The 10002-nt window shown below is 42.7% G+C and overlaps 1 protein-coding gene across 1 annotated transcript; it reads right to left on the reverse strand.

Annotated features, from left to right (window-relative positions):
• Nucleotides 1-310: 310 nt before the first annotated feature.
• DHRS9 (dehydrogenase/reductase 9) lies at nucleotides 311-9558 on the reverse strand. Its single transcript, XM_086615768.1, has 5 exons — nucleotides 9544-9558; nucleotides 4494-4824; nucleotides 2788-3046; nucleotides 1361-1524; nucleotides 311-561 (listed from the first exon to the last, which is right to left on the reverse strand). The coding sequence occupies exons 1-5, from the start codon at nucleotides 9556-9558 to the stop codon at nucleotides 311-313; spliced, it is 1020 nt and encodes a 339-aa protein (XP_086471894.1).
• Between the last annotated feature and the right edge of the window lie 444 nt (nucleotides 9559-10002).

Raw genomic sequence — 10002 nt, forward strand, 5'->3', positions numbered from 1 at the left:
TTTTAGTGATTTTATTTTTCTTTTTAAAATTCTTTTATTAGGTGAGTAGTATTAACCAGCTTTGTAGCTGAGTGTTTTATGAATGCGGATCCTATAGAGGTATAATTTCTGAGCATAAAAAATGACCTTCAAAAACATACTGGATTTACAAGCCTATCTGCAAACTCAGAAAATTACAGCTAAGGAGAGGGTGAGGGGTAGAGAAAGTGTCTTCTGAAAGGAGTTGAAGCAGTCTAGTAACTGGTAGAGAAGGACATCTGGTTTTGACAGGATTAAAATTTATTTCTGCAGAGCTGATACTGATTTAATACTAAACATTAATTAGAACTCCAGGGACTGATCTCCCACTAGCTGCTGGAGCTGGAAATGTCATACACAGCAGCATGTCAGATAAACAGCTTGGGGCATAGGACAGAAACAGCCAAAAGAACTTTGCATCCCATCCAGCTCTGTACCGTGTCCTGGGGTACTTTGCTATCAGGGCATGTTCCATGCATTTTATGACCTTAGAAATATCGGAGTCACACAGTCTTTTCACTGATGATCTTTGAGCTTTTATATCTGTAAAGAAGAAAATAACCCTGAAAGCATTTATATGCAATATTCTCTGCGAGAGGATTCTTTATATTCAAAGGTTTGGCTAGAGCTTCAGCCTCTCTTTAAACTACTGGCTCAAGTACTGAGAGCAGTATAGCGGCTGCAGAACACCCAAGAGCCCAGTAAACAGAAACCTCCCTGGCCCAAACTGTGAGCCAGATATTCCCTACAGTAAGTGCAGCATGACGCAGCACAAATTTTCAGATATCAGTAAGCTATAAATTTAGCGTATGGTCATAGCAATTCATTCCCCTGGGCGTTCTACCTCTCAGTATGGAGGGACTAGCCATGGGAGCATGACATTGCATCTCACCAGTCTCATATGGGAACTACTAGCAGACGCCTCATCTAACATACACATAGTCCAGAACAGTCAGCAATGGGATCCTAAGGAACATTAATCAAGTCCAGCAAACATTCACAGAATCACAGATTGGTTGCGTTTGGAAGGTCCAATCTCCCTGCTCCAGCTGGGTCACTTAGACCCAGGTCCAGACAGCTTTTGAGTATCTCCAAGGATGGAAACTCCATAACCTCCTTGAGCAACCTGTGCCAGTGCTCGGTCACCCTCACAGTGAAAATGTGTTTCCTGATGTTCAGCAGGAACATCCTGTGTTTGAGTGTGTGCCCATTGACTTGGGTCCTGTCCCTGGGCACTACTGAAAAGAGCCTGGTTCTGTTGTCTTTACAGCCTCGCTTCAGGTATTTATATACTTTGATAATATCCCTCCCTGAGCTTTCATACAATTCTTTTTCTACTTACATTCAACGAAGTATTTTTCTCCGTAGGAGTCCCTGATCTCAGGAGTCAGTCTGCTCCAAAGTCTTAAGAGGTCTCTCTCGATGACATCTGAATTAACTACTCCTGCCTTAAAGAAACCATGCTCAACAATGCTTACTTTCACTCCAAAATGCTGCATCTCTATCCTAGAAGAAAAAAACCACAATAATCATCCCTGATCACCCAATAATGGCATAACCATTAAACATAAGTAAGTTGAAAGTCTGTCACATAAATGAATGTTTGAGACTTTGAGTCTTATCTTCAAATGTCAGAATAATTATGAGATGTTCAAATTAGCTTCATAGTAGTGTACCTGTCCTGGAAAAGTGCAACAGGCATTAACTCTGAGGAAAACAAAAAACAATGTCAGGCAGATTCACAGCTTTCTGTGTGGTTTATGTTGGACCGATGGAAAGGATGCAGCAGCCAGATGTATCTTGGCCATCAAATTAAAACTTTTGACTATTTCAAATACTGTTGCATCATTTCAGCTTCCAGCAAGAACAGATTATTAAAGTGCCAGGGAAAAAGTAAAAATAAGCAAAAATTTTCAATTTGATTAGATCTTTGTTCTTCATTGTATGGTTAAATGGCTATGATTAAGTGATTAAATGTTAGTGCAATAAAGGTTAGTGTGTTTTCTGGTAGCATGGTTCCCTCTATGTAATTTTGAGTTGCAATGCAGTTCTTTTGGGATGAAAATGGCCTCTTTGTCTTGCTGGGCAGCTCAAGGGACTCAGGTGGCTACGTTCCATACTGTGGAAGGGAACGGACCACGTGTACATTAGCCATTAGTTTATATTATGTTTCCTTGGGGCATATACTTTCTTTATATAAGCATTCATAATGGTTTGCAACCACCTTTCCTAGTCCTTGTGAATACATGACTAGCTGGGTTAGGCCTTAGCTTTCTCAAAGCAGTACTACACAACTGGCTTCAGTGAAGGGTGCTCACCTTGATTTTCTGAAGCTACGAGTACCTCTGGTAATGTGGTCGCTGCCTGGAATCGCCCAGCTCAGATTGTTGTGGAGCATCAGAGCAAAATAAAATCGGTTGTAAGTGGACAAGTACAACTAGGTACAACTTGCTTAGGAAACTCTGGGTGTCTCACCAGGCTAGACTGTTGGTTTACTTTCGTGTATGCAATGGATTCACATGCCTGAACTGGCTGCATGCTAGCCATTTGTCCAGGATATGAAAATTTTTCCCAGTGCAGTTTCCTGGTGGGCCCATTCATAGTACTGGAGATTGAAATCCCAAACAAGTGACCAACATCCTCTTATTTTCCTTTCCCCTTTAGGCAAGATTTCCAGAGAGAAAACAAGAGGGGCAAGCATACAGTCACCCTTCCTCAGCACATCAGGAATCTATTCTTGAATTCATGCATGTATTTCTGGCTACTTACCGTAAGGTGTCAGAGAAAGCTTCCATGCCCCATTTGGACAGGCTGTAGCCACCCCCTACAAAAGCCATGAGGCCTTTTGCATTAATTAGATTGACTACTCTTCCCCGAGCTTTTTTCAGAAGTGGCAGAAGCTTGAGCGTGATTTCAATCAATCCCAGCAGACTGACATCCAGCACTGAGTGGAAGTCTTCAATCCTCAGCCAGTCAGTGGGTGCTACAGGCGCTGTTCCTTCAGCATTGCTTACCAAGCCAAAAAGCCCTAAGAGGATTACAAACCCATTTATTTCAGTATGTGGCAACATCTTACCCTAGAGTTTCATATGTCGCATTGGGAACTGAGCACACAGTCTGCAAAATCTTCAGTGAGATGAATACAGTTGTCTACGGTTTGCTTGTAAGATCTGCTCTGTACACCTGGCAAAATTTGCTGAAGGCCTTAGGCAGTGACTCTAAAACAGTATGGGTAAAGTATTAAAGGAAAACTATTTTGGTTGGAGATATGGGCCACCATACTGCGCTTTATGATCCAAATCCACTCAAGTATGTGAGCTCCTAATATGCACTTACATTCTTGTGAAAATCGAATAGTCTACATGAAAGTGGATAGGCTGATTTTTCTGGATTGGAGTCTAAAGGTCTGAACCACACACGTGGAATTAGTCAATGCTTCTGAAGATATTAGCTTAACCCTGTATATTGATAATACTGCTTTACTACCTAACAAATTACTTGAGAAACTTTAGATAAATAGTGACTCTTCCAAGAGTTTGCTGAGGACAGCTTGCGCCTGAAGGGAGAGGCTTAAAGTCCAGCACTCAGCCTCCATAAAGAGTTTCTCAGACTGAGGTGACAGCATTAGCAGTGGTTATTCTGCCTGAGAACGTGTGGCTTTCTACAAGCTGGAAGGGGCCTGGCGGAGAAGGTAAGTGCTAATAATTATGTTGTCTTTGCCCTCAATCACTGTATTCAAGAGTGGTCTGGAAACCTCATGATGAGGCCAACAATGTTTTACAAGCTTTGAGGAGAAAGTCCTACTGGTAGAAGGTATGTGTTTTGCTGTTTTAGCTAGTGAATTAATGAACAAGCCTATTGAATGTTTGGTACAACTGTGTTGCAACTGCCAGTGGCAGTGCTGTGATCCCCTTTGGTGGCCCTTAACAATGTCTTGTCTTAGCTAGTGGCTGAATATATTTACCACACAGATCTCTATTTGCCAAACCCAACACTAAATCTTGTTTTTTAGCTCCACTTGTAGGTATCCAAGGACAAACTTTTCCTCTCTTAGATAAGTGCTCAGAGGTGCATGATAGCAGTAGTTAGAGCTACCTGTGTAACAATTCCGAGAAAACTGGCTGAAACGGCAAGTGTTCAGACGTTACGCTCAGTGCAATTGCTGCAAAATTCTTTCTAGTACCAGTTAGCACGTTCCGCCCACTGAGATTCTCCAAGTGCACCAAAAAGAGTCTGAAAAATGCACATGGGAATGATCTGATTTTAATAGGCTGTTGGTGAAAGCGAGGGGAAGCCCAAAAGCACTGGTGGAAAGAGTCTCTTTGGACTCAGAAATGACAGAACTGAGGAGTGAATGCGTTTCATCAGTAAGACAAGAAATGCCTCTGCGGAGAGTGGAGAGGCACCAGAACTTTTAGCTAGACCAGATTTGGTTATATTGAATCATTTTTCTGGGAAATTACCTCGCCACTTACCCTTGCCAGCCGTCTCTTTGGTCACAAACACCACAGCCCTGGCAATGCTGTTGGAGTCGGCTAAGTTCAGGCTCACTGTCTTCAGCGAGAGCGAGGTGCAGGACCGTAGCTCTTGGCCTCCTTTTTCTGTGGCACATGCAGCGATGACACAAAATCCCCTTTGGTCAAGCCATTTAGCCAGCGAGTTTCCAAGTCCGGTGTCACAGCCCGTTATGAAGACATGCTTTCCACTCAGGTTTCCCACTCTCTGACTGTCTCTGATGAGCCAGTAAATGACAAGAGAAAGTATGGAAGCCAAAATTGCTATGTGCAGTGAGTCTGAAAGTGAGAGCTACAAGCAAATCAATTAATGATCTAGAAACGCAGTGAAGCAAATCTGCTCAGCCAGCCCCCCAGCTTCCTCAGACACAGTTCCCGTAAGGGGCTTTGGTTCTGATTGCAGCCCTTCCAGCTCACTCTAACTTAGGGGAGAGCAGGGGTTAGGGGTGGAAGATTTGACACAATGTGATCGGGATCCATGAGTAATACGTGCCTTGGCAAAACCTTCCCTGTCCTCAATAGATTTCCACTGTTTTCAAGCTTTGTTGACCAATCTTTCTAGTCAGGCCGGTCCTTTCAGGACATTTCAGAGTGAAAGGAATGACCGTGTCAGTTCTCACAGTAGCATCTGGGATTTTTTGTGGACGCTGGTGATTATTTGTGCTAATATTGGAGAGAGTAACTCCTCTGGGAAGGACGATTTGTATGACTGCCTGTATGATGCCACCCAGGCTGCTCTTCTAATCTATAGCATGGAAGCAGAGTGACCTCAAGAACAACCAGAAAAGAACAACTAAGAACAGCCAAGCTATAGTGGTGGGTCTGATGACTAATTTGTTGTGTGACTCATGTTGTGTGATGTGCATGATCTGCTTTCTGCCCCTTAGACAAGGTAGACTTTGGGGCAGTGCCTGAGTCTTCTGTCTCCTTCCTCGTTGCCTGGTTAGCAGTGATACACAGCACAGTAGAATATATTATATAAGATGGGTGTTTGTACAAAGAAATGAGGAAATGCACAGAGATGTTGCCCTCAAAAAAAACCAAAACACTGAGGGAACGCAAGGAGTCCTAATTCTGGTGGGGAGGATGCTGTTTGTTTATTGTAAGAATTTTTGACAAATGTAGAATACAGTTCTTGCCATCTAAAATCTTCATTATTGATTACTATTTTCTATTTGGATTTTTGGTTTGTGCAAGAATTAAATGAAAATCATTTATTAAAACAAATATTTATGAGAAGGCTGGTAAGCATTTTCCAGACATCCTGTTAAAAAGAAATTTTTTTACAGGTGCTAGGCAGTCACCTAGGCTCTAGTTACTTACATGTGTGTAGAGGTGCAGACATCTGGCCTTTAATATGTGACTGCATTCAAAGAATGAAATGATACTTCAAAAAACCAGGAATTTGTGATTATTTTTACGTTCCAAAAGTACTCAAAGAGGAAGGAGTCTTTCTTCTCTAACTCGTAGCTGTCTGAAGTTAAGAGCAACGAAACTAGTGAAGGGTTTAGAAAACTTGTCTTATGAGGAGCGGCTGAGGGAGCTGGGACTGTTTAGTCTGGAGAAGAGGAGGCTCAGGGGAGACCTTATCACTCTCTACAATTACCTGAAAGGAAGTTGTGGGGAGATCAGGGTTGGTCTCTTCTCCCATGTTATGAATGACAGGACGAGAGGGAATGGCCTCAAGTTACTCCAGGGGAAATTTAGGTTAGATATCAGGAAAAATTTCTTTGCAGAGAGACTTGTGAAGTATTGGAACAGGCTGCCCAGGGAGGTGGTAGAGTCCCCATCCCTGGAAGTGTTTAAAAAACGTGTGGATTTGGTGTTGAGGAACATGGTTTAGGGACCTTGACAATGCAGGGTGAATGGTAGGACTCGATGATCTTGAGGGTCTCTTCCAACCAGATGATTCTATGATTCTATGAAGTTAAGCATTCATTTGGCTGATTTTTGTGTAACATCCTTGCTACCTTAAGACATAACTGTTAAAGGAAGCCCAGTGTATTGGGCCTGGTTGCTGGAGCCCATCTGGTGTTCTTGCTGCTGTTGAATTCATGGAGTAATTTGGATTTATTCTGATCCTAAATTTTGCTGTCATCTCACCAAGTAGGAGTTGAAGGAATCTCAGAATCTGATAGTAAATGAATGTTGGACTCATTAAATAATTAGATCAGTCACATAGCTGATAAATGGTAACAAGTGACAAATTTCATTGCCACTTAAAGATCTTGTTTTACAGAGTTGCGTGCCTCAGTAGCCATCAATTCAGACTTCGGAGGTACTGGTTAACACTCTCTAATTTTAAAATGCTAGGCAAATATACACAAATAAAAGTTTGCTTCTCCTTCCACCTCAGTCTACAGGGATACTCCCACTAAATTGTTGGCGTGTTAGATGGGTCCTTGGGCTGCACTGGTTATTTTAGCAGGCCATCTTACTGTTGTTTTGAGGCTGATGTATTCAGCTCTCTAGTTCAGGTGCTTCACTTAGATACTTGGCTTTTTTCTTTTTTCTGTGAATATCCCTGTTTGGTCTGACAAAGACTGCAGTGTTCCTGAACGTGTGCACTTTGGAATCGTCTTTGTAATGTTTCACTGAGTTGGTGACATTTATTTTCTGAGAGGACTCACAGAGCGTGCTCTGACAAAGTGCCGTTAAAACTGTATGAAAGAGCTCAGGCTAATTTGGGCTTCTGTGCTGTAAAATAGTCTGAAAACAGGATGTTGCAGCAGCTGATCATAGATACTCCCAGTCCATTTGCAATGATGTGCCAGGCAATGACATTTCCTTTGACTGCTGATTTATAATATGGAGCTGAGCTAGACACAAAGAGAGAGAGGAGTTGCTACCAGCAGGCTCTTGTCACCCCATGCCAGTAAATCTCAGCAAGATATTCAGCAAGCTAGTGCTGTGATACATCATTTTAGGACTGAATTCACCTTTTTCCCAATACAAAATTAAATTAAATAATTAGAGATTTGAGGAAAAGATTAACCTAATTGGAAACAGAGGCTGTAAATCACACCATCCTTCCTTGGCTGTGCTATGGGGAGGAGGCAGCAGGCAGTGAGCTTGCACTACTGGAAAGCAGGTTGAATTTGAAAGAGGGCTCTGTGGAGAAGTCCTGGAGTGTCTGCCCAGGATGCCTACTTGGCTCCTGTAAGAGAAACACCTGGGACTGCTCTGGTTAGTGTTAGTCCCTGTGTTTAGGTAGCACTAATTGGCCCAGAAGCCCTGTAAAACAAGAGGCTCTAGGGGTGACAGCTGAGAGGGCAGCACTGTGTGTGGAGCTGCCGCTGCTCCTCTCTCTCCTATCAGCCAGTGTTCCTAAGCCTGTAATCCCTAAAAGCCTAGTTCTCCCTGAGTATCAATGCTCTTTCTCCAATAACACATGGACATTCGGTGCTGAGCACCATGGTGGGTTTTGCTCTGCTGGAGCCTTCTGCCAGTATTTATTCTGCTAGATGAGGTCACTGCTGCTGGAAGGAGTCTGGGGTCAGAATCAAAGGAAATAGTTAAAGTTTTCTTCCAAGAAAATTGTCTAGTTCTGAATGTACAATGTTATGCAAAATATTTCTTGTTTGATAATTGTGAAGCACTAAAAAAGCCGCTTGTCTTCCAGAGACATATTGATTTTGAAATAGCTGCCTGGGGTGACAAAGAGCATGTTTCCAGAGAAAATGTCAGCATGATATTTCAAGAGTATTGATATATCTTCATAAATATTGAATTCTGATTACTAATGTAGCCAGTAAATAGCTAAAGGCAAATTCTACTTTCCATTAAAACTTTGATATTTGCCTGGCAAATTGAGAACTCTTGGGATAGAGCTTGGCTTCTTACAAGTGCCATTATAAAAGCAATTGATTTTAGAGAAAAGCAGAGTGAGTACACCGAGAGCCCTGTAAGATCCTTAGAAGACTGCAAAATACAGCATCCCTCTGCTTCTCTGCACTAAAGGAAGCTGAAGCGCATAGACCATATTGAAGGGTGGTGTTACTGTTTTACTCCCACAGCAAGCTTGCTTTGGTAGCCAAGAACCTCAGGTCTGCATGAGGTTTGGGGTCTGGGTGTGCTTTGGATTCCTTCATCCGCCACTGTACTGGCAGTGCAAACCTCCAGGAATCAGTGCTCTGCAATGGGTTCAAGTGACCTGCCAGGCATGCTGAGGAAGAACTGCCGACCGAGGGGAAATTCAGGGACTGGGGCTCTCCAGAAACAGCACACGTAGCACTCAGTGGGAGGTTTAGATGTATCAGACAACCCTCTGACAGATCACTCAACAGCCCTCCAGAGTCTAGGAAGTACAAACTTTACTACTCGGTCACACTGCCAGAGCTACAAAACCCCTGGTCTTCCGTTAACAAATTGAACAAATATACAGGAACAAACACATTGCATCTCCCACGCTTAGGTGAGCTATTTCTGCAGGGGCAGGGCTTCGCACTTTTGTTTCAGAGAAAAGGAGTGCTTTTTTGTATGCTGTGTGAAAATGTCAGTGTGATAATTCAGTCTGGTGGTCAGCAGAGAACTTAAGACCTTCACTGATATGTCACCTTAAAAGAAGTACATCTCCAAACTCCCCTACTCAGCGTTTTGCAGAGATTAATGTAGTCAGGTACAATGGGGGCTGATTCCTCAGCGTGATTATATTTTTCCTTGTGTTGATCGCACTTCAGAATTTTATCATAGCATTGGTAAAAGACCCAGGAAAAGGAAACTCTGTAAACTCTCAGGTAGTTGAACCAGTAATTCAAAATAAGGGAGTGGAGAAATATTCCAGATGTTGTGAAGAACATTTCAGAGTTAGCATTTTGTTCAGACCCTGTAGGTGCTTAGATAAGCAACAATTGTTAAAATCACTCTAGAAAGGAAGGGACTGCTTGTTCTCTTGTCTGTGCGCTCAAAAACAAGTGTTTAATTTGTTTTCTTGACTATTCTGCAAATGCATTTAATGGGTAGTGCTCATTGTAACGATAGACACGAGTTCTGTTTTTGTGCCAGTACTCACATTCTGGGGAGACATCTGCAAGCTCAGTCTATATCTCCAGGTGCTCACAAGTTGCCTTTGCCAGTTATTTCCAGTGTCAGAATGTAGAAACTGCCGAAGTCAAACTCCAAAGCTTGTGCACCGAAACCCGCACGGTGATAGTTTCCAGAAAAATCTCACCGTAAATTCCATGTCTGGTGGTGCTTTCTGATAGCTGTACATCGGCTGACAGGCACAGCCCCTCTCCTTGCTGTTGATACTGACTTGTGCTGTGATGCTTCTACCTTAGGGACTTGGTATTAATCTTCTAAACATGCTCCATGCCTGCCTATCCTACCTCTGTTGTATAAGCATTGCTGGATATATATAGTAATCAACAAAGCCTGGGGGACTGCCAAGGCTCATTAGGGAGAACTAATCTACTCAAGTGGGAAGGGCTGATCTGTGCTTCCTCTTGAAACCATCAGGAGTCTTTCCATT

This window comes from Tauraco erythrolophus, chromosome 8 (genome assembly GCF_009769465.1).
Source record: "Tauraco erythrolophus isolate bTauEry1 chromosome 8, bTauEry1.pri, whole genome shotgun sequence".
Taxonomy (NCBI): domain Eukaryota; kingdom Metazoa; phylum Chordata; class Aves; order Musophagiformes; family Musophagidae; genus Tauraco; species Tauraco erythrolophus.

What these genes read in the sequence shown, in the direction of transcription:
- DHRS9 (XM_086615768.1), bottom strand. An exon ending in CAAAGAGACGGCTGGCAAGG is followed by an intron (nt 3,047 to 4,493) that starts GTAAGTGGCGAG and finishes TAATCCTCTTAG; the next exon opens with GGCTTTTTGGCTTGGTAAGC. An exon ending in GCTTTCTCTGACACCTTACG is followed by an intron (nt 1,525 to 2,787) that starts GTAAGTAGCCAG and finishes TTTTTCTTCTAG; the next exon opens with GATAGAGATGCAGCATTTTG.